The 26,182-nt window shown below is 35.0% G+C and overlaps 1 protein-coding gene across 1 annotated transcript in view; it reads left to right on the top strand.

The window, feature by feature from the left end:
* Window positions 1-26,182, top strand: part of LOC113051985 (NT-3 growth factor receptor) — a 93,545-nt gene that overhangs the window by 31,591 nt on the left and 35,772 nt on the right. Inside the window, exons 4-11 of the mRNA XM_026216196.1 lie at window positions 2,251-2,319; window positions 7,998-8,152; window positions 9,253-9,395; window positions 9,483-9,624; window positions 12,893-13,198; window positions 14,523-14,537; window positions 16,007-16,056; window positions 16,151-16,253. Of these exons, the coding sequence (XP_026071981.1) occupies window positions 2,251-2,319; window positions 7,998-8,152; window positions 9,253-9,395; window positions 9,483-9,624; window positions 12,893-13,198; window positions 14,523-14,537; window positions 16,007-16,056; window positions 16,151-16,253 (983 nt within the window). The remainder of the gene's footprint in view (window positions 1-2,250; window positions 2,320-7,997; window positions 8,153-9,252; window positions 9,396-9,482; window positions 9,625-12,892; window positions 13,199-14,522; window positions 14,538-16,006; window positions 16,057-16,150; window positions 16,254-26,182) is intronic.

Here is a 26,182-nt window from a genome sequence, read left to right on the forward strand (position 1 = left end):
ACGTTCCCTTCTTGAATAAAAGTATCATGTAAAAATATCTTACTGACCCAAATGTTTTGAACTCTACTGTACATATCAGCAATCATTTCATTGCTGATTATTTTATATGAAAGCAGAAGCTTTAAATCATTGAGCCAGATGCTCTGTAAATGATAAAACATTATCTTTTTCCACTGATAAACCTGTAAAAGTCTTCTCTACTTTTACGGAAAGATAAGGGCTATATGTTCCTTCTGAGTGCTTCCTTAAATGTATTATTTGCTATATTTGAGATAGACAGGAACAGATCTACTGAAAGGTTTCAGACCAAGGTCCATTTAAAACCATATTTTGCACTGAAAAAAAAAAAAAAAATGCATTAATAAAAACATATTATATTTCCATTTTGACCAATATTTATGTTTAATATGATTGAAGTTGAATTAGAGATCCGTTCTCTGACATCTGCTCTATTTTTTCTCCATATCATGGATGTCCATCTTTCTTTATAGCCGCTAGATTTATTTAATGCTCCCTAACACATATCATGCCTCTGGCTTTGTTAGTTAAAAGCCATTTTCCAGTCCCAGACCACCTCTTTGTATTGAATTTGTTGGCTTTTAAAACCTGCAGTCTTTCATTGCATCTACTGAATTTGTAGACGGCGAACTGCTCAAGTTCTCTTTATTGATTTGGCTGAGCGGCCCCTGCAGCTGCTCCTTTTCTCTCAGCTCCTCTTGGCAGTGATGGAGGCTCTCTCTGATTTCCTGTTGCATAAAGTACCTCTCTCTCATGTTAACTCTTTCGTTAAAGTTGTGTTTGACAGAACGTGTTCACTGAATTAGTATTTGTGGAACAGGTTTAAATATTAAGGTTTACTTGGTTTTAATATTTGAGTGATATTCATTTAAGCCTGTGTACACTTTTAAAATGTATAGTTTTTGTAAGTATTAGACTCAAGCACTCATGGATGTATCAAGATTTTTCTTCACTTCTTGCCTAGGAAATCATGACTATCTTGTAAATATGTAATGGCGGGGGAGAAATTTGCACTTGTTAAGGTGCCTTTGAGTTTTCTATTCTACACTGAAAAAAATAATTTAGAATTTATTTGAAAGTCTTTTATGCTCACCAAGCCTGCTATTATTAGATCAAAAGTACAGTAAAAAACTGCAATATTGTGGAAATATTATTGCAAATTAAAATAACTCTTTTCTATTTTAATATTTTTTTTTTTAATGTAATTTATTTCCATGTCAGCATCATGGCAAAATCTTACTTACCCCAAACTTTTGAACAGTGAAATTACTTGTTTAGTTCCCAGCATGCTTTTCATAGGGCCAAATCAGGTGTGTAAATGTGCAAATTAATTTTTAATTTTTTTTGGAGTAAACAGAAATTCACTTACAGTACATTTCATATTTTAAAAGAGTTTCTGCTGTATGACATGATTTAGCTATTTACCATTGTGCTGAAGAGTAGAGCTTGAGGTTATTTGACTGAATAAAGATTATAAAGTATATTTCTTAACTCAATGAGTAATAGCTGTGCTAATGATAATAATATTGTTTGTTTTTGTGCTATGCTAGATATAGAAACTCAATTTAATTTAGTGAATACAACTAAAAACAGTAAGTTCAACTTAAAGGAATAGTTCACACAAAATGTTTCCATTTCAATCATTTCAACCCTGTATGAGTTTCTTTGCTGAACATAAATGAAGATATTTTGAAGATTGTTGGTAACCAAAAGTTTTTTCCATACTATGGCGGTCACTGGGGACCAGCAACTGTTTAGCTACCAATATTCTTCAGAATATCTCCATTTAGGTTCAGCAGAAGAAATAAACTAACTATAATTAAGGTAAATTTCTTGTTAACTATAAAAAAGCATTTATTTTATAAAATTATATTTAGTTCTATCCTGTTGTAGATAAAATTTATCATAATCATGTAATGTCCCCTAAAAGCTTTTTGTGTAATGAAGTTTCAATTTATTATATTTTTACGGTCAATATAAAATCAAAATTGTGCTCGATTCATCAGATCGTGTTTTTCAAAATACTAAAAGAAAATGTTTGTCTTCATTAAATCTACACAATTTGCTTCATCTTTCTCTCTATTTCAGCTGATGTCACAAATCTCACAGGAAATGTCACGTTTTGGGAGTAAAATATGTTGCAAGCCTTATGTTATGTTGGTTTAATTGCTTCCTCTGTTCACAGCTAAATCATAAATTGCTGTTCTTCTTTCTGTTTTTCTTTTTGCACAGAAACCTGTCCAAGAACCCTCTGACGACACTCTCTTGGCAGCTTTTTCAGCACCTTCAGCTGGTCGAACTGTAAGTTCATCCTGCATTAGTTAATAGTATTTCCAAAAATGACTACATGAATTCAGCTGCCAAATCGCAGTATAAAAACCAACCCTTTCCTCCAACCAATACGCTCGTATGGGTCGTTTGTCCAAATCCCTGAAATACGACCCATCAGAGCGTATACTACAATTGCGCCGCTATTGGCAAAAGGTCGTTTTCATATTAATATTTTGAAAAAAATAAAGCCTTCTTGTAAAATATGTAGGAATTACTGTGAGATTGGTGTAAAAAGTCCACACATTGCATTTAAATAAACGTGCGTTTTGATTGGTAATGACATAATACGTCATTTCATGACGACAGACGCAACGCGATACTGTCATTATTTTTACGCTTACCTTTCAAACGTAAATATAGGTCGTAATAAGGTGCTTGCACAAACAACCTATATGGTTGTTTTTTTTGTTGGAGGACAGGCTCATAAAAACAGACCAAGCAATAATTAATCTATTCAAAATAAATCTCAAAACTCTCTCTGTGTAGATTTTCTGTGATAAGCAGCACTCGGCTGCCAAATTGGACTCTGAAATGCAGGCTTGATGTTCGATTGCATCGCTGTGTTCATTAGAAATGTTTTCAGCACTTTACTGTCAACTAATTTGTTTGTGCACCCCCTGCTCCCATCTTCCGATAGACTTGTGTCTCTGTCAAAGCAAAACATCTCCAGTGATGAAGCAGAAGCACTTTTTACATGTCTGCGAACAGTCGAGTTGCTCATGCTGGTTAATTAAGCCATGGCAGTGAAATGTATTGGTCTTGTCTGCTGGGAGCCTGACCTCATTTTCTTGTTTGTCATGAATATTTGAGCAATTTGCATGTACATAAAGTGATGAGTTTGTTTATTGATTGTGAGAGATGACATGGTGTCGTCGTGTTGCATTTAAAATGACAAAACTATTCAATTCTTTAGACATGTCCCGTCTTCGTTCTTTGTTGTTGCTGAACACAACTTGAGCAGCTGACATATGTCCTGCTTAATTTTTTATAATGCACATCTTTTGGCCTTTCATTTCAGTTTTTTTTGGGGGGGATTCGGGGACTGTGCACATTGCTGCCTTTTCCTGTCTTCACTCATGTGGATATCGTGGATAACATAAACAACTCCTGTCATTTCTCCAAATCTTTCCTCTAGGAAATTAGTTTTACCAGATTCTGATTGTGTTCACGGTTGTGGTGAATTTATTTACCAGGTGGGTGCTTTTAGAGATCATTTCAGCACAGTTCAGTGCTGAAATGAAAGATAATTTACTAGTGAATTTAATAAGTGTTCAACTGCAACTCTAAAATGTGCCATTATGAGCTAATACTGAAAGATCAAAGGCCATTACTGGAATAACTCTTTAAGGAATAATCTGTAAATATGAGGGAAATTATAATATTCAGACCTGGGAAAGCTATAGAAATTAATAGTGGATGTAGTTATTACGGTTAGCTCTTTTGTTATTGTTTTTAAGGGGGGAATCTATAGTACTGTCAGAACCACTATTGTCAAAGATGATTGACAATTAACATACAGTTTAGGTTGGTGATTTTGTTCTGTTCTGGGCAAAAATTCCCTGCCCATCCATTTAGCCTTGCATGGATAAGAGCAGGGAGAGCAGCATTAAACCTCTTAGGATAAACAGAATACAACCACATTTAGCAAATGTCATTATTGTTCTTAATAACACTTTAATATAATAACTTAATTCATTAAAAATGAGTCTGATTCAATAAGGAATCAGAAAGTCAAGTCCTGACTGTTGGATGAAAGGAGGAGCTGGGGATGGGGGAGGGTAATTAGCTCTTGAGCAAAGTGAAAAAGCTGCTGAATAATACTGAATAGACCCTACATAGGAATGCTGTGATAGGCGTTATATTTCTATAGGTAGACGTGGAGTCAGCCGATGCAAGCTTGACTGATCTGACCTGCCAGAACTAATGCTATGCTTCATTAAATTATGTTATTGAGTTTGCCAATTTCCTGATAATTTACTGACCCCTATGTCGTCCAAGATTTCTTCAGTTGTAAAGAAATTACGGTTTTTGAGGAAAAGTTTCCAGAATTTTTCTCCATATAATGGACTTCAATGGCAACCAATGGGTTGTATGTCCAAATTGGCATTTCAGTGCAGCTTCAAAGGGCTCTACACCATCCCAGACGAGGAATAAAGGTCTTATCTAGTGAAACAACTGGTCATTTTCTTACAAAAATAAAACATATATACTTTTTTTAACACATGACTTGGTGATACATTCACCACTGGCATGACGTGCCATCAAAATGATTGATCATATGGTTAAACTGCACTTAAAATGAAAATGAAAAAAATGCATAGCAATAAAGCCGACAAAGTCATTGTCTTCAAGGACACTTAGTATACAAACACTTGCAGACATAAAACATCAGCATAAGGTCTGAGTTTGTCCTCTGTCTGAGTAAAATTGTGAGTAAAACACTGAACAAATTGCACGTATTATGGAGATGAATGGTGTGGATTGGTATCAGTTATAATGGTGTAATCTTCAAAGCTAGATGAGATTCACAGGCATTATTGATTTTCAGACCAAGTCAATCCATCCTAACAGTCATTGTAATATAATATCAGCCTGAGGGTTTGGAATAAGAATTGAGAATTTAGACTTTCAGATAGTGATTCTCAACTGGTGGGTCACAGGTCTGTTAAGGGTCACAGATAGCAGAGAAAATCATGAAAATACTGAAATACAGAAAACAAATGATAAACCACATTAAAACATAAAAAAATACTTTTACTTTTAAGCAAATTCAGTAGTATGTTGGGTCTCCACTTAAAGTCTAATGTAAAATCTTGATCTGGTTTTGTTTTATTCTTCAGAAAATAAATAAATACTAATACTAATACTAATACTTGTATATATATATATATATCCCATTACATTATGAGGAGTTGCATTTTACAGTTTAATTTCTCAATAGTTTTCAGGTGCATATGCCCAAGTAAATCTCATCAGCGTGCATAATCAGGTTATGGGCTGTTAGTCATTCTGATGAGAGTCAGGCCCCCCATTGGCTGCCGCTGGGTTATTCCTGGTAGCGTAAATGATGCCTTAGAAAACAAAACATCTTTTTTTGTTGTTGTCAGTATCTCTCACAACTTGTTAGTATACTTCATGAAGTCACGGTTTCATATTTCTCTTAAAATCACATTCAAATCGTTTTGGCCATTCTACTTGTCAGCTCATTCCGCACTGTACAGATGAATTTGTTCTTGCGGGTGACCTGGCTCCTGGAAGTTTGCAGAAAGGGATTTGCAAAATAATGAAGGGCTCTGAAAACATACAGTAGCGTATTTTCCAACCCGAGCATACAGATTAATGGACTAAAGTTTCACGCTGAGATCAAAGCCTGTGGGTAATGATATACAGTTCATCACGTTGTGAGCGCCTCATCTTTTTCTCCATTCAGCCACTGCGACTGTGTTTTTCATAAAGTGAAATGTTGTATTGTTCCAGTAATCAGTGTCCACTTACCAAGTACAGCTTTGTATGTTATCACATTCCTGTTTGTCAGCATACTATGCACTTTATGGAAGAGTTCATTAGTTTTAGAAAATCGGTTATGTAATATATTGTAAAATGTATTCCTGTGATGCAAATTTGTATTTTCAGCATCATTCCTCCAGTCTTCAATGTCACATGATCCTTCAGAAATCAGTCTAATATGCTGATTTAATGCTCAATATTTTTATTATTATTATTAATCTTGAAAACAGTTGTGCTGTTAATTATTTAAGGAATAGAAAGTAGAAGCATTTACTTGAAAAAAAAAAAAAAAAAAAAAAAAAAAAAAAAAAAAATATATATATATATATATATATATATATATATATATATATATATATATATATATATATATATATATATATATATATATATTGTTTTAATAAATAATGATAAAGTCTACCATCACTTTTTATCAGCTTAATGCATCCTTGCTAGATAATATTAATTTCTTTGAAACATTCCCCAAGTGTTTGAATGGTAGTATGTATATGTAGTTTGTTTACATAAAATTGTTTTGTTTTGCAGTAAAAAAACACTCTGTACTCTAGAAACTTTCTCATAGCTGTGCAAGATCAATTTCACATGTAGTTGCTTTCTATAATGTTTCAGAACATAATTCATAAATTTGCAAAAAGAATGTGTTGTGTTGCAAGGCATTAGTGTAAACTGCCTTCTGTAGGCACTAAAGCAAGCGGCTGTCTGCTGCAGTCACTTCTTTCTTTTCACAATCTTGCAGTTAAGTTCAGCTGTCAACTCTTTATAGCTAGCTATCTGAATAATAACGCATCTGTTTTTAATGTCACAGACATAGAGGAACTCTATTACCTAGGCTATGTCAGGAATGAGATTTGTCACGGGACAGTGCGCTTACAATTTCTTGCCCAAGCACGTCTACATACTTGGGTAGTTTCTGGTGTAAAATAAAGTAAATATCTGGAAGCTATTAAGATCTGCTTTCAGCTAATGTTTCTTGAGTGTTTTTCTTTTTCATTTTTTACTTATGTTTTGCATAAACATCATTTAATAATCTGATGTTTTTGTAACTGAATCTAGAATGTCACTGCTGGGAATGGTAATCGTGTGCTTTGTGCACTTGCCAGTTTTACAGCTTTGAAATGCAAATACCCATGCTTTTAATGCTGTTTGTGTTTTGCATCATGTATGTGACATGTAGAAGATGCAGTTGACAAAATGCTCATGTGTGCAGTGCATGTCATGCAATAGTAAGTACAGTCAGTTAGCAGATTATTAGGCTGCACTTACCTGGGTTTGACATTCACTTTTTTCCCAGCTGAAAAACTGGAACATTTAGGAACGCATTAAAAAATAAAAAATAAAGTTCAATGAAAATGTATAAAATAATATGGTTTTCTTCAATAAAAGACATTTACAAGATAATTTAATTACAAACAAGTCTGAAACGCACCAGGACACATTTTGAATGCTGCTCATTCAAAAATATGAAGGAGATAAAATATCCACTATTGCAACAATCTCCAACATACTACAAAATTAATAATCTAAGTAAACACTGTCACAATTCATCATTTCTTAAATGCACTGTATTCACTGATTGCGAACTACTTTGAAAATGTGAGAATATAGAAAGCGCAACAGCACTGCGTTTTAACTTTAAACATGCAACGCTCACTTATTTAAGGAATCATAGCCTTTTGAAGATTAATAATCACTTTAGGCTGAATCACGATTTTTGCATTTTCATCCAAAATTTAAGACCTCTCAAAATGATTATTATGACTTATGTTATACTACTATATAAAAATTCATACAGATTCTCCTACATGTAAATACAGTTCACACACCACTATTTTTAGTAGCACATGTGAATGAAACACCCTGCTGCCTGTGGTTATGAGTCTTACTCAAGGGCATAATGTTGATTGCTTATGGATTTCCCTATGTAGGAAACCACAACCTTTCAGTAATCATTTCGGGTCACAATGGCACATCACCCGGGAGAGAGTGTCACAAAGCTGCTGTTTTTAACCAGTGCAGGCAAAGTTTGATTGATTTTGCATGCCCAGTTCAGAATTAAAACAGCATGAAAATGGTGGAGTTTGGGGACTGTATAACTAGCGTTGGCTGTGTTGTTGATGCAGGAGGCTGGAGGGGGTCATCTTTGACTGTGGCTGTGAGATCCGATGGATTCAGCTCTGGCAGCTGAGAGGTGAGGCTGGCCTGCACACCCAGCACCTCTACTGCAAGAATGGTGCAAGCAAAATCCGCCTGAGATCAATGAGCATCGCCTACTGTGGTAAGACATCTTTCTTCATAAATAATACAGCTGTAGGCCAAGCATGCACTACATATTGTTATATAAGATTATATTATTCGTATGATGCAATATTTGTCTCACATTATGATGCAGTATTGGGGAGAGTGAGGTAAGATCTGTTAGTTACATTGCTATCTTTATGAGGGAGATCATGCAACCATTTTTTTTCTTATTCTTTCATATTCTTTTTTTCTTTCTTTCTTTTTTCTTTTTTTTGTCATGCAAAAAAAAGTACAAATGACAATCGCACATAAGAAAAAACTATTATATAATAATAATTATCTATCCATTATTTATGTCAAAAAAATCTAAATCATACATGTTTGTAAATTGCCAGTGTATAAACTATGCACATTTGGGGGTTATGATTTGCCCCAAATTGCTAGTTAGTCATGTATAAGTGGCCCTTTTTTATTAGAACTTTTAATAATATTTCTATATGATTACAGTATATATTAGTATTTTACATTAAATTAAAATTATTTAGTTTATTTCTTCTATTTAAATAATTTTAGTACTTCAACTTAAATGTATTTATTTCAGTTAGCAGCCAAAGTGAGTTTTTCATCTAGTTTTTCATAATTATTTTTAGTTTTATTTCAGTTACCAAAGCCTTTTTTTTAATGGTTGGGTTGAAGGTACAGCACTGATATAGATGCTTTCTTTTAATTTCAGTACACAGCTGTCATCCTGAAATATAATTTGGCATGAAATTTAACCAGTTTCCAGTAAATTTAAGTATAAAGCAACTCTATATAATGTGTATATATAATACTACAGAACATCAAAAATGATTGACTTTCCATACTTTCCACCAAATGCTACATTATGCTTTGGTACTGTATTAGCAATCAAAAGGACTGAAATAATCAGAAAGTTCGTACCATTCCAATTAATTCATTATGGACTCAAGGTTGTAAAAACAAAAAAAATATTCAGAAATTGCACACCATATACCATTCCAGTTAATTCATTATGGACTTAAAAGTCAGATTTTTGGCAGAAACTATGGTTATTATGGTAAAGTCTTGTAAGAGTATAATCAAGTAATGTCCATAATAATCCTTTTTGTGATCTAGACCTGCCAGATATCAGCGTTGCTCACAGTAACCTGACTGTGCTGGAGGGGGGTAACGTGACCCTCAGCTGTAATGGCTCTGGGTCTCCGGTACCTGAGGTGGACTGGACCGTGAACGGCCTTCTCTCCATCAACACACACCAGGTGGGTGCCAATCATCCCACCCCAAACACACCGTTTAACCTTATTTTCAGTCTAACCGTAGCATAATGTTTTTCGTCTGCCATCCAGTCAAATGTCTACTGGCCCAACATTCACTCCATCAACCTGACGCTGGTCAACGTGAGCAGAGACGACAACGGATTTGTTCTGACCTGCATCTCTGAGAATGTGGTCGGAATGACCAATGTGTCCCTTCAGCTGGCTGTGCTATGTACGTATATATTGCTTGTTACAGGTTTTCATGTCTCATACTTGATATTGTTGGCTATTACTCATACTGCAATGACATCCAGTTATGCAGCTTGGTGAGAAAAGATATGCTAGTACATTTAGCAACCAGAAGTAAAAAAATAAATAATAAAGAATAAAATTCTCCTTAACTGCTACTTTTACTTTTTATGGTATTTAATCTGCGTCCTGTAATTGCTGCAGGTTGAGCGAAGAATGGCTTCATTTTACAAACAAAATGAGAGGTCAAGATATCAGCAGTGTTTTTGTTTGGATATGCAGTGGCACAGCAAAAAAAAATAAAAAAATAAAAAAATAAAAAATAAAAAATTTATATATATATATATATATATATATATATATATATATATATATATATATATATATATATATATAATTGTCGAGTTAAGAGCTTGTGAATTGTATGCAAAGAGAATGTGTACTTCAAAGATATAGATAAACACAACTGTTGTGTAGTCTTCACTGTGTGCATATGAAACAAAAATACAATGTAAAGTGGTGTGCAGTTAATCAACGAATCACTCAATGGATTCATTTGAATAAATCACTCAGTCTGTCTGGAAAATCAGACTGAATCAAGCAGTCACTGACTAAAGCAATGCTTTAGTATTGCAAAGCGGTAGAGCATTGTGTTAGCAGCATAAGGTTGTGGGTTCGATACCCAGGGAGCACATGTTAGGTAAAACATGTTAGCCTGAATGCACTAAGTCATTTTGGATAAAATAAATTTTAATCAAATTGGATTGTGGTATGATAATATATTTTAGGTTTGGGTTTTGGTGTATTAAAAGGTTAAAAGTATGTAAAAAAAAAAAAAAAAAAAAGGCTGATTAATTGTTGTCATTTATTTGAATATGGTCCATGAATCCTTTCAAAGTCACATTGAAAATACATTTACTGATGTTGCAAACTTTAAATATAACACCCTACTTCTGTACGGACAGGTTTAAAATAGAACAAGGTACTAAATGAAATGATACACCAATTAACAGCTATGAACCTGTAAGACTCTGTGTTAATTTAATCAGAGGGTGCGCATGTGTTTAGGGAAGGTGTTAGGTTGTAATGCATACATAAAAATAAACCTGCTCTGCATCGTGTTAAACAGGTATAAGATGAGAATTAGACAGAGGCAGGACTGAATCCGAAACATCTCTGCAACTTTTATACATGTTTTAATAGTAATGGAGGACTTTTTCTCACTGATGGCATAAATGTTTTACGACACAGATATGATCTGACACTCAGGCATCATGTTCATTAAACAACATATGATTTTAAGACACTGCATAGATGAAAAGCATGACATTTTATCATTTTGCTGACTAATGACTTTGACGTTAAATTGAAATGACATTGGCAAGATATACAGGTGCTGAAAGGAAAAACTGTACAAGGGTCTTGTCTTTATTAAATAAGAGTGTGGAATGATTTCGAATGGCTTATAAACCCTGTATATAGCTAACTGTATTATACTTGGCTTTTTATCATGTTGAAATTTGGTGTCCAATCAAGTAAATATTGTATATTATTTTTTTTAATGATTTCTAAAAATGGTAATCTTCACATACAACTTTGTGGGTATGTTTGATTTAAAATCTGTAATAATAATAATAATAAAAAAAAATACATATATATATATATATATTTATATGTTCAGATTGTTTCCGGGAGATTCCCCGATAAGAATTGCTTCCCGGGGTTAAAATATACATTTTTTGGAAGGGTTGCCCTGGTAAAATTCACATTTTAGGAGCTAAATATCACGTTATTGGTATTGGGGTTACTTCAAACCGCGGACATGAAAAACAACCGCAGACTTGGCAACACTGGTTCAGGTGGAGCGGCTGTTACTACACAGAGCCGTAGTCTACGCACAACTAACACAAAATCGCTTTCAAAATCGACAAAGAATCGCCTGCGATTTTAACATAGATTTTGTGTAGATTGTTAGTGAGTTACGGCTCGGTGTAGTAAATGCCAACCAGTGTTGCCAAGTCTGTGGCTGTGGTTCGATTTTTTGCACAGCCCTAATAAATGTTATAGATGACATATCCCCATTTTGTAAATTACATTATTTATTTATAAATGACAGCCTCTGAAGACCAGTTCTTGACTATAATGTTCATTACCCGACAGCATGGACAATCAGTCCAAATGATCGGATTTGAGAAACATCACAACTGGGTGCAGAGTCAGCAAAGCCAAAAGGTTTGGCCCTGTTCCACTTAGCCACATTAATAATGCTAATGAAATGTGCACCCGTTGGATTTTAGCATTCCGATCAAAAGCTCCGGAATATGAGATGCACATATGGAATGCACATCCCTCCCGTTCTCTTTCTCTCTTCTGGTGGGATTGCAGCAGGAATCTGTAAATGACAGGCCTCATGCAGTAGTGAGAGCAGACAGGCCGAGAGCAAGGGTGTTCCTGCATGCTGATTCTAAAACACATGTCATCTGTTTAGGCGGGATGTGTGCCGAGCTGCTCTACAGGAGGGATATATCTCTCGTCAAGTCTCATCAGTCAGTCAAGCACAAATCACTTCAGTGAGAGAAGGCAGCTGACAATAACGATGCCTTCTCATTTGAATCACAAACAAATGTGCAGTGTCGGACAATATGCTTGCATGCAGTTTACCTTTAGATAACGTACAATAAGATACAGTCTGTGACAGCAAGATTGCGAGCTGTTTCATGAACGTATAGTGCATATTAACATAACAGTGGGCCTTCTATTTACTTGACAATAACGATGCAGGTGCATTTCTCAAAAAGTGAATCTTTGAGTCTTTTAACATCAAAGGAATAAAAATTGATCATCATTAACCCACTCTTCTTGTCATCTGTCACCATCGTCAGTCTGATGTTGTGTGTACAGTATTATTTTCTTTTATCTGTGAAACTGAAAATGAGATGTTAGGCTGAATGTCTGAGATTCAGTTTTCCATACAATGAAAGGGAATAGATATTCATATTTCCAAGCACATTTAGGCTCCGTTTACACTGCACCCCATTCTGTTCTTTCTTTTTAAATCTGACATTTAGGACTATCTGTATGCACTGTCATTTTGCAGGTAATAAAATTAGATTGGTTTGTTACCATAGTGTTGATTCCAGAAATATAAGAGAGTTGTGGTGGAAAGAGTATGTTTATATATGTGTGTGTGTGTGTGTATTACCATGGGTGAGAAATCTGGGTAAATCTTGGTTTTTCTTTCCTGATATCAGTTCCACCAGTAATACTGAAGCTGGACGAGCCGGAGCGGCGCCATCACACCTGCATTGAGTTCACTGTGAGGGGCTTTCCCCATCCCACACTGCGCTGGTTCCACAAGGACCGTGAGATCCTGCAGAGCGAGTATATCCACATGGAGATGGAGCACTACAAAGATTACTTGGAAGGCTGCTTGACTTTTCAGAACCCCACACATTACGACAATGGAAACTACACCCTAGTAGCCTCCAACTCCCTCGGGTCAGTCACCAAAACCATCTACGGCTATTTTCTTGAGCCACCGTTCATTGAGGATGAGGGTAAGCTATTTAACTGTTTATTTACTTTTGTAGCCTGAGGGATTGAGGGTTTTATTGATATTTATTGATAGGAATGACTCTGATATTTATTCATTTTATTTTGATATACCTTGATATGTGTGCCTGCTTATATAAACAAAACAATATATGTGATATTATATATATATATATATATATATATATATATATATATATATATATATATATATATATATATATATATATGCAGTACAGACCAAAAGTTTGGACACACCTTCTCATTCAAAGAGGTTTCTTTATTTTCATGACTATGAAAATTGTAGAGTCACACGGAAGGCATCAAAACTATGAATTAACACATGTGGAATTATATACATAACAAAAAGTGTGAAACAACTGAAAATATGTCATATTGTAGGTTCTTCAAAGTAGCCACCTTTTGCTTTGATTACTGCTTTGCACACTCTTGGCATTCTCTTGATGAGCTTCAAGAGGTAGTCACCTGAAATGTCTTGAAGGAGGTCCCCGAGAGATGCTCAGCACTTGTTGGCCCTTTTGCCTTCTGTCTGAGGTCCAGCTCACCCCTAAACCATCTTGATTGAGTTCAGGTCCGGTGACTGTGATCCATCACTCTCCTTCTTGCTCAAATAGCCCTCGATGCCTTCAGTGTGACTCTACAATTTTCATAGTCATGAAAATAAAGAAAACTCTTTGAATGAGAAGGTGTGTCCAAACCTTTGCTCTGTACTGTGTATGTATTTGTATATATGTATATATATATATTTAGGATAGCAATATATAATTCACTGTAAAATCTATATACATTACAGTTCAAAAGTTTGAGGTCGGTAAAATTATGTAATATTTTTGAAAGAAGTCACTTCTACTCACCAAGGCTGCAAAATATAGTAAAACTGTAATATTATGAAAAATTATTATAATTTTAAATAAATGTTTTCTATTGCAATATATTTTCAAATGTAATTTATATCTGTGATGTAATGCTGAATTTTTCAGCATCATGACTTCAGTCTTCAGTGTCACATGATCCTTCAGAAATCATCCTAATATGCTGATTTGCTGCTCAATAAACTTTTCTTAATATCATAATTGTTTAAAAGAGTTTTCAGGATTGTATGGTTAGTAGAAAGTTCAAAAGAAAAGCATTTATTTGAAAAATTTGATACATAACTTTAATGCGTATCAAATAAAAATTATTTTTTTTCTAAAACAAAAAGTCTTATTGGCCCCAAACATTTGAATGGTACATTTTTATGCTTTAAAATGTTTTACATTTTTAAACTTTTGTATGTGTTTATTGTCTCCACTTATGCTGTTCTTTCAGGAATGATTGATTACAGTAAGTGCATCTTTCTTTTTGACCAAAAGAATACAGACAGACAAAACATAGTTACATCTCATGTCCCTGTGCTGCTTGTTGAACTAATAAAAAAAAATGAAAAAAAAAAAAATATTAAAAAAACATATATATATTGCTTCAAATACATTATAATCTATGATCTTAAGGTCAACATTGAAGAATTTGATAAAAGAGTACCCTCTTTCGAGCGGTATCTCATAATAATACCTCCTCTTAAGTGCACCAAGAACACAGAAGTTGGCAAACAAAAATGCTCAACATAGCAAAATTGAAATCTTCTCTAGTATCTGTAAAAAAAAAAGGACACCTCTAATGACACAAAAGAGAGGTAGATTACAGAATAGCCCTGATGAATTACACCATGATTTTGGCACGTATACAAGCTCTATGCATTAAGAGTTCAGGACGGTGTAATTGTTTTCGAGTCCGGCGAGGACAGCTCGTGCCTTGGGTGCGTGATGTGGTAATATCTGAGCCCTGCTGCACCTCTGCCATTATGACTCAATTAAATGGCAATTCCTCCCTGACACCTGTGAACAAACCACACGGGTTCAAACTAAAGCCTCCCGAACCAAAACAGTTTACAGTGTGCCCCTCAGGCAGCATAAAAAATGTACAAGTCATGAAGTGAATTGAAAATAGACATATCTAGAAGGAACAGACAGAATTCAATATGTTGGTGGAAGCAAACCTAGTTGTTCCAGGATGAAAAGTTATTGAATCAAAAATCTAATTAAACTAGATTTATATCTTTAAATTCAGATATTTTAAAATTTGGTATCAAATTAGCAATCATTCATTAATGTTCATAAATTGTTTTACTCTGCCAAAAAGTTTATAACAAGCAGTTTAATGACATGACGACTTAATCCACATGAGTGTGATGATGTGTGTCGATGTGTGTTAAATTGCTTTATTTTTATCCCTATAAGAAATAATGGTGGAAATTTTTAACTTGTTTAGGTTTGCTGAAGCCAAGGATGAACATTTAAGAAGTACATATTAAAAGTGTTAACAACTAGTGTTATTTTAGTATTATATACAGTACATATTAAAAGTGTTAACAACTAGTATTATTTTAGTATTATATACAGTATATATATATATATATATATATATATATATATATATATATATATATATATATATATATATATATATTATTAATTTATTAATATCTAGTTTATATTTTCAGTTTTCATTTTAATTTTAGTTTCGGTTTTTGTAATTTTTGTACTACAGCTACAATTTTTTTTCAGTTGGTTGCCAGTGTCACCTATCTAATTTTGTGCAATATTTAAAAGTTTTACATTTAATATTTCTATTATATTTCAGCTTTATTGCGATAAATAAAAAAAGTTTTGGTTAACAACAAAAACACTGTCTAAAGGAAAGCATTTTTTGGCCTCTTTAATTGCGCAGTGTCTTTTTGTTTTTTTTCCCCGTAGCTCCAACATCTGAAGATGAGGCGAAGAGTCCTGAAGAAGATTCATTTGGAGTAAGATGTCTTTAAAAGCAAAAGGCTAAAGTTCTCCTTTAAATTCAAATTCAGCAGACGTATGTCATTGACTGCTGTATTGCTTTTCCTCTAGATGTCGATTGCTGTTGGTCTGGCTGGCTTTGGTTTTGTATTCCTCATTGTGATTTTCGTCCTCATCAACAAATACAGCAGGCGCAACAAATTTGGGATAAAAGGTATGACTCGATTATTTTGCTATATGTTGAAATAAAGGCAACTTTTTGCTCCATATTTTCAGGAAAGTGAGTGGATATGTGGCTGGATGGAATTTTATCCCTGGGGAATTGATTGGATTGTGAACAATGGTCTCTTTACGACAGGTGGTTGGATGGAAATAGTTTTGTCTTAATGTGTCTTAAGGTAAAAATCTAAGTATTCTCAATTCTCTTCATCCTTTCTTGAAGCAGCACAATAGATTTCCTCAGTCTTTCAGTTGTCAATCATCTCAAGGCACTCTGTAACATAACAGGAGTTCTCGGCTTTGGTTTTAGGCTATGTTTAGAGCCTGCTTTTAGACATGGTCTGGCAAGTCATGAGTCAGATAGGGTTTGGTTTGTGCTGTGTGGGTTTGTGTGAATAGAATTTGAGTTGAATGCATCCTCCGGTCTCAGACCTTGGGAAGGCAGTTGGCGGAAATGCCTGCGAGTTTGCCTTTCTTTGGTTAGCCTGACTTCCTCCGCTAATATTATAGTTGAAATCACTGTGGAGCCAGTGTTTTCAGAGATCCGGTTTAATATTCAGGCCTACGTTTGTAGTTGAGGTGGGCAGTACCACAAAAAAAAAAAAAAAAAAAAAAACATGACGATACGAGTCATTTTAGATCACGGTAACAATAATAATTGTAACACATTTTACAATTTTAAGTAACATAAGTAATCATTTTAAACTTACACAGCAATGTTAAATGTAAGTTTATTTTAATATAAAAATGACTTTGTAAATTCTGGTTTGAATTGTTATTTCATTAAGTGCATTATTTGATCCTAAACATTACATTATTGTTGCTTCCATTAACGTTTGCATAGTTATACATTTAATTGGCATTGGAAATGGCTGCAGAATTGTCCTAATAGTTGAAAGAGGCAAACCTTCAAGGGTTTAAACTAAACATTAACAAATAACTCAAACTAAAAAGTGTTACAACTACCTTTTCTTTACTCCATCGCATTTATAAACCTGAGACTGCCATCTTATCCCAGACTTGCCCTCATTTCACTCAGTCTTTGAATAATGACTGTGTGTCCGAGGCAATATGTCAAAGAGCAAACAAATTTCAGGAAATTATCTTTTGTTTCCCATCCGCATTGCTGACCTCACATCCATCTTCGCCTACATGAACACATTGAGTTTATGCGTAAGCCCCTTGACCTGCTCTTTCCTCATACGTGTCATAACATGAAACGCTCTCTCACTTTGTTGTGACAGTCCTGCGAGAGACAGAAATTATGAGTTCTGTTCACTCCGAGAGGAACGGCTCATTATGTTTCACGATCGTTGGCAAGGTTGAAGAGGCATAAAAGGATTGACACTCAAAGCGTGACGTCAATATGAGCCCTTTTCAGCATGCTGGCCTTCCCACAATACACCACTTGCACTGTTTTTCTCTTCAGATCAGCTGGAGGTCTTAGGCAGCCATTACCTCAGATTGAGCTGTATTGGATTTTTGCCTCATTCAATCATTCGGGAGCCTTTTTTTGCCGTTGGAGTTTGATCACAGAGTATTTTGAGGCAGCAAGTAATACCTGATTTTGTGTGTGTGTGTGTGCATTTTTCGCTTTTGGTGTTTGGACACTTGCTATTAAATCATAAAATCATGAACAGGTGTTGTGCCGCTCAACTTTCAGCAGGCTTTTCTTCCCTTTCAAGCCATTCAGGGCACTTCTGCTAATGGTAAAGCTTCATAATCTGGCTCAGTCTTCATTTTGGTGTTTGGTGGTTATTGTGTGTAAATATCAAGAGAGGGAAATTCTTAATTTAAGTGCATTATCAATTTTTACCTCCAACTATCTTGGGAATTTGTATACTTTCTAGTAGTCTCCAATACTAAATGGACTAGTCAGATGGTAATTTAAGGTTATGTGCATGGAATTAAATATACACTTTTGCATTGGGATGGCAATCATTTTCTGTAAAATATTCTGTATTACAAAATTGTGGCAAGGAAGAAAACATTGCATGGCTGCCTTTATAATGATCAACAGATTTTGGTTTTTGCTTCCATAAGTTCCTGATCTTGGGTAGGGAAACTTCTTTTAATCAGTTCCTGTCTGCTATGAATCAAAATGCCAATAACAAAACAGATAATTGATTTGCATTACCAAGAAGAAAGTACACAAGAAATGTTGTTTTCAAGCATTTCTCCTTGCAACATTTCCGCTGGGGATATTTAAGATGTTTTATTAAATTCAGTTCCACATAATGCATTCATTTCCTGTCAGGGGAGGATTATTTAAGAGAGCTTCAGGCTTTATCTGAATTATAATCAGACATTTTGTCCAGCCTCAGATCTGTAATATAATCAGATTTGTGTTTTTATTCAAGAATCTTGATCCATAAAATTTAAAATGTAAGTTTTTTCCTTATAGGTATATTTATTTAAAATAAATTCAACATATATATATATATATATATGCTTCATGTGCTTCAAGTTTTTAAAGAGCATAAGGAATACATTTGCAGACTGTGAAGTTAGGCGGAAAGCACTCACACAGTATGTAGATGTTTTGGATGGGTATTATGATAATTACTAACTGCGGGTATGCACTACTGCATTTAGGATAATCCGCATCCATCAGGATATGATGTTGTGCTCTAGGGCTTCTGTTTTTTGTTTTTAAAAACAATACATTCCAAATAATGATACATTTAAAAGTTAAAATATACTGCATTACTTTCCTGGAACACTTTCCTTTATTATTGGATCAAACAATATAATAAAAACAGTAATTTGTTAATTAAAAAAATTAAGGAATATTATTACAATTTTAAATAACTCTTTTCTGTCTGAATACATTTTAAAATGTAATTTATTCCTGAAATGCAACGCTGAATTTTTGCTGCTTAAAAAACATAAATTATTATTATTATCAATGATGAATCAATATTTTTGTAGAAACAATTTTTCCGATTTGATAGGAAGTTTAAAAGAACAGAATTTATTTGATATTGAAATCATCTGTACTTTCACATCCTTTCTGAGCAAGTGTATTAATTTCTTTCAAAAATTAAACCGAAAACAAAAACTTAACAACCCCAAACTTTTTAATGATAGTGTACCTTATATATATGCTTGTTCATATCTTAATGTCATGTCAGACATCTGAAATGCCATGAGATCTGCTTTTTGCCAAATATTTGGGAGGAAGACTGAGTCATAGCTCATGACGGTAACTAACTGCATGTGACAGAGTTTATTTTAGCTTCACCGCAAAAACCCTCCGCTTTGCCTCCCTCCGCTCTTTGCCCTGATAGCTCACCTGCCTATTAAGATCCTATCATCACTGTCACAAGGGCTTAAACCTTCCTCAGCAACATTACTGCAATAAGCCAAGGGCTGTTTGGCACACATCATCAAACCCAAAGATTTCATGCCTGACTGACTCACCTTTCCCCAGCCAATGAAGCAGTCAATGTAGCCACACATAGAACAACAGCTCACATGTGAAGACACCCGCTCGCATGTCTGCAGTGACCCTGACATGCAGTTTCTTTGACAGAAGGCCACGTACAAAGACATAGTGAAGCTGTCGCTGATTCAGGACAATAGCCGTTTTCTGATGTCAAAATCACAGCAAGGACCCGCTGCCTTTTCCCCTCCTCCTCCACAGTGGAACAGGGCCATTCAGCTCTATTTTTCAATTTTGAAAAGCACTTCACTCCATTAAGATGGGGGTTTAAAAGGATACTTTCCCCATTGAATTAATGCACTTTGCGGTTTCAACCATATTCCTGCCCTACCTGCGCCCGGACTAGTATCTGTAATCACATCATTTTGGTAATAAAAATGAACATATCCCCCTCTTGAAATAGAAAACACCTCTGTTCCAAAAATCCTTACTCATCTCATATTTGAACATTGTTTCAGGTTCATTTGTTGCTCAATTGCTCCCCAGCTCTCACACAGTGCCATTGTGAAACCACCATGCCTGACTGTAGCAGTATTTGGTATTATAAGTGGTGTTTGCTAAAGCATTTGAACAAACCTGAAAAAGTGTTAAACTTTGACTCATTACTCATCCCACACTGTTTGCACTACAAAGATGAATGATATCTCAATTCAAGTGGAAAAGTGAGGCCAGACTTGCATTATGTGTACTATGAAACAGAAGAAAGCCCATAGACTTACATTGAAAAGGTCTTTCGAGCCATGTAATGGAGAGTAGCTTTTGGCATGGGATAAGCAACCACTCAGAACACTCTAAGCATCATTGAAGTAAGTTCTGCATAGATTTTTTTTTTATAACATCCATCCATCCAATCATCCATCTTACATCATTTATCTATCTGTCCATCCTTTTTATTCTGTCCATCCAATCATCCATCCATTAATTCCTTCCGACCATCCATCCATCCATTCATCTATTCATCCATCCATCCATAAAGTTTGACATCCATCTTTGAAATTTAAATTGCAATTAGGTATCCTTTTTCTAACACAATTAAAATTCAGCTGATTTAAAAGCATTTAACATTAAAAAATATATGTACATGTGTTCTAAATTCAATTCAGAAATACTTAAAACCATGGTATTTTTTCTTTTTTCCTGTTTATAGTATGGTCTCTGTTTGTAGTAACCTATGGATAGATTTTTTTTCTGTAAATGAGCTGCTGTAAAGAACCTCTTTTTTCCCCCCAACATACTAGATAATACAGCATAGTTAAATCACTTAACCTCTCAATGCTATTCACCAGACAGATACTGCTCATCTCAACTCTATTATATAGGGAATAGGGGACATTGATAAACGCTGTTCTCTCCCTCTTAAGGCTGTATGAAATGGAGATGAAGGTGTGTGTCATGCAGAGACGAAGGGTCATTATTGGCCCCCTAAAGGCAGTGCACTAAATCAATTTCATGCTAGTGAAATGGCTTAGTCCCTCTTGCCCTAACACAATTAAACATAATACAATCTGACGTGGTCTGGACGTGCTTTGATAATGATTTGGGGTGAGCACATGTAGATTATATAAAAACAGTTTGTATGCAGTTAATTGTGAACTAGTGAGATGAAATATTTCCAGAACACCATTATCAGAATTCTCATTACAGACATGTTTGGTTTATTCTGGGCTTTTATTTGTGGATCATTCTAGAGGACAAGAAATCCTCAGCTAAAACTTCTCCCAGAAGAGAAACTATGGATCAGCCAATGAAACCAGAAAGAAAATGGAATGTTCAGTTATTGTGCATTTTGTTTAAAAAGTGTGTTTTTGTAATGTTTTATCATAATGCTATAGCTTGCTCGGACTTTGAGACAACAATCACTGGCTCCATTCTGGTATGTAATGCCCTGTTCATGATTAAACAAAATGGCTGTATTTGATAGAGCGAGAGGTTATTGACCACTGGTACAGTTAGATATTAATAGGACCATTAATTTAAAGTGACCTTGTTGAATAAAAGTATCAATTATAAAATAATACAAATATATATTGTCCTAGCTTATGCAAAATGTCAGTATTGTGTAAGCACCTGTTTCCATACATGCATTTATGTATATATGTACGTGCATTTATCCTGATCCCGATTATCCACGCTCTATATCCCAGTCTTCCATATACTTCTGTTTGACCTGTGCAATACGTTTTTGAAAACACTGGGGCATTTTGTGCATTAACTTTAGCGGAACTGTCATCTATAATAGGCAATTTCTGTGATCGTCATGGTGTGTTGTCACGGTTGTCACAGGAGAGGGGGATGTGATCGTGAAGAGTGCTGTAGAGGTGGAGAAATCATTTCTTTTCCAAACTGAATCAAGACTGTGTTTCCCCCTCAATAGTGTTCTGCATCCATTGATAGGTCACTTAATTTAATAGAGGTTCCACAATGCTCATAACGTCAATGATGAGAGCTATCGCGGTGCAGAATCAGAGTCTCTGTTAGTGTACACATCTCAAGCATTTGTGTTTCCTGAAGGAAATACCAGCATTTGCATGGCAGCAAAAATTATATTCAGCACAGATGGACAAATAGAAGATCAATCAAAACAGAAACAAGACCAAGTGCAATTCAGAATGCAGATTTTTACAGTGATGTCTTCGCTGTTGGCTACACTTTGAATACTGAACATTCTGTCAGTATAAATCAGTGTGAGTTTTTAAACTTTTTCCTTCACTTTCTTAAAAAGTATATGGTTTATAATAATTAAAAACAGATAGCACTCCCGAGGCTAAAATTATAACTTATATATAATTATAAGTTTGAATAGAGTCTGTATGATAACATGGCCCAGGCTGACTTACAGTAACAAAAGTTTTGAACAAAGGAAAATTAATACAGTGTTTCATTGCAAGCAGAATAATTATACGATGCAATGCCACTTTGATGTTGATTTTTGCATAAAGATTAAAAAAAAAGAATATATTTTTTTTTTTTGCACTGAAATTACTTATAGCAAAAAGTATGTAAAAATAGCATGTTTTCTGTTGTATGGAAGCTAAGAGGTCATGCATTGTTATTGTTCTCTCTTTTTTAGCTAAAATAAAAACATACAAAAAACAACATTATATAAGTATGCAGACTCAAGTTGGCTGGAAGTAAAATTGCCCAAAGAATCATTGATGATAAAGTTGTAGCCTTGTTTTCAAGTGTCATTCATATTAGAATGATTTCTGAAGGATCATGAAACACTGCAGACTGGAGCAATGATGCTGAAAATTCAGCTTTGCATCACAGGAATGTTTTTAATGCATTTGTTTTATCAAATAAATGCAGCCTTTGTGAGCATGAGACTTTTGAAAAATCCTACCAACCCAAACTTTTGAATGCAAGTATACATGTAATGCACCTCCAAAATGTTTTTTTTTTTTTGGACCTCCAGACTAAGAGCAACCTTCTAATGCATGGTCTTATAGGGTTCTGTAATATCCTGCATTAATTAATGACTGTAAAATTAGTCAGCACCCAAAAGGCCAAAGTTTAGATGAGCGTTTGCTTCTAAAAAGGCTTCTGTTCCCATGTCACAGCTTTTGTAACTTAATCTGTCTTAGTACTGCTTTTCTGCTCCAGTGGGAACAAATGCAGCCAATTTTTAATCATTGAGCATGATAATTAGCAACAATTGTAGAAGTAATTTCCCAGATTAGGCAACCTCAACAGAGCAAAGCATGTCCATTAACTTAAAGCTGGCTGCACACTGAATTCTTGCCACGATTTTGTCGTCTGATTCAGACGATTTTGTCGTCTGAGACTAAATTTGAAGGTTGCATAGTGTTACATGCTGACTAATGTTAGATTCATTGCTTTTGTAATAAATCTTGCACAACCTGAGAAGCAATAATCGTAAACGTTGGTAAAACTTGCATAGTGCATATACAGTAGCTGGTTTAAATTGAATATAAGGCACATGGTGACTCTTCTTGGAATAGGAGTTTGTTGAATTTGCAAAAGCACAGTTCACCAAAAAAGTTGCTAAAAATGCATTTACTCTCAGAACATCCAAGGTGTAATGAATTTGTCTTCATCAGAACAGATTTGGAGAAATGTATCATTACATCAGATACAACAGATCCTCTTCAGTGAATGAGTGCCGTCAGAATAAGATTTCAAACAGCTGATACAAACTTCATAATAATCCACAAATATGAGTCCTCAATACATAATTTTTGGTGAACTATTAATTTAAGGCCATCCGACCAATATGTCACTGCCAATATGTCAAGGACAACTTGTGTTTTGTATAAAAAATAAAGAAAGTGAATTATATTGGAACTCCACCTTAAATGTACTGCTTTCATAGTAGATGATTTTGTGGTGGCTAAAGGCAAGAATGTTGCTGGATTGAGGCCTAGATGATCCGATTCACGAAGTATGACCATTGTGCCTTTGAGTAAAGCACTTAACCCCAGTTGCTCCAGGGGAATTGTTGTAATGTAGGTTGCTTTGGATAAAAGTATCCACTAAATAAAAATAAATCTCTAAATCTGTCATTTTTCAGTCACCAGGGTTAAATTGTTGTCCCCCTGACAGGATAATATGCACAATTTATGGCACATTGTGATAGTATAGCATTGGGAGATCCTTGGTAACTCGAAAATCGAATGTTTTCCTTATTTTATTTTCAGCATATATAGGATCTCCTTTGAAGGCATGCGAAGAGTCACGTATCTCAGACATTAGTCAATGACACAGTGATCCATCCAGTTGATCTGCTAGAGGAACACTTGTAGCCTTTCACTGTACATCTCAAAAACAGCGTCTGCCATGTTCTGATACCAGCGTCATCCCTCAGAGAACGCGTCATGTTCACTGTAGATGAGTGGGCGAATGCAAATCAGTCTTATTTCCAGCGCTCGAGTGTTTGTTAAACAGCACAGAAATCACTGCACTCTCAGAATCACACACCCCGAAAATAGTCTATAATCGTTTTAATCCCAGATGTGGGAGGAAGTTGCTTTTTTTAAAGATCGCAATTTGCTTCTGAAAAATGTCAGCACACACTGTGTGTTAGAGAATGTGAATCACTCATCATCCTCATATGTTGATTAAACAAAAGGAATATTCTTATTGTTGAGAAATGCTAGTCAATATATATATGATCTCGCTCTCTCGCTCTTGCTCTCTCTCTCTCTCTCTCTCTCTCTCTCTCTCTCTCTCTATATATATATATATATATATATATATATATATATATACATATACATATAAATATTTATATACACACACACACACACACATATATATATATATATATATATATACATACATATACATATACATATACATATACATATATGTATATATATATATATATATATTTTCACGCACAACCATTTCTAGGGTTTACAAAGAATGGTGTGAAAAGGGAAAAACATCCAGTATGCCGCAGTCCTGTGGGCGAAAATGCCTTGTTGATGCCAGAGGTCAGAGGAGAATGGGCCGACTGATTCAAGCTGATAGAAGAGCAACTTTGACTGAAATAACCACTCGTTACAACCGAGGTATGCAGCTAGATATTTGTGAAGCCACAACACACACAACCTTGAGGCGGATGACTACAACAGCAGAAGACCCCACCACTCATATCCACTACAAATAGGAAAAAGAGGCTACAATTTGCACAAGCTCACCAAAATTGGAAAGTTGAAGACATGGAAAAATGTTGCCTGGTCTGATGAGTCTTGATTTCTGTTGAGTCATTCAGATGGTAAAGTCAGAATTTGGCATAAACAGAATGAGAACATGGATCCATCATGCCTTGTTACCACTGTGCAGGCTGCTGGTGGTGGTGTAATGGTGTGGGGGATGTTTTCTCCGCACACTTTAGGCCTCTTAGTGCCAATTGGGCATTGTTTAAATGCCACGGCCTACCTGAACATTGTTTCTGACCATGTCCATCCCTTAATGACCACCATGTACCCATCCTCTGATGGCTACTTCCAGCAGGATAATGCACCAAGCTCACAAAGCTCGAATCATTTCAAATTGGTTTCTTGAACATGGCAATGAGTTCACTGTACTAAAATGGTCCCAAAAGTCACCAGATCTCAACCCAATAGAGCATCTTTGGGATGTGGTGGAACGGGAGCTTCATGCCCTGGATGTGCATCCTTTCAGCACCTTGTTGAATCAATGCTACGTAGAATTAAGGCAGTTCTGAAGGCGAAAGGGGGTCAAACACAGTATTAGTATGGTGTTCATAATAATCCTTTAGGAGAGTGTATACAGTATATAATAAATCTGAATATTAGAATGATTTTTGAAGGATCATGTGACACTGAAGACTCAATATGTGAGTGTGCTCTTCTTGTCATGTCACATTGTTGGCTTAGCAACATACTCTCAAACTCAAGTGTTTTAATTAAGGAATTATGAACTGCTGTTTGTGTGCCATGATCGTGAAGAGGGTTGCTACATATGTAAAGCACTTCAAACCAGTCAATTTT

Source organism: Carassius auratus, chromosome 32, assembly GCF_003368295.1.
Source record: "Carassius auratus strain Wakin chromosome 32, ASM336829v1, whole genome shotgun sequence".
In the NCBI taxonomy this organism is placed as follows: domain Eukaryota; kingdom Metazoa; phylum Chordata; class Actinopteri; order Cypriniformes; family Cyprinidae; genus Carassius; species Carassius auratus.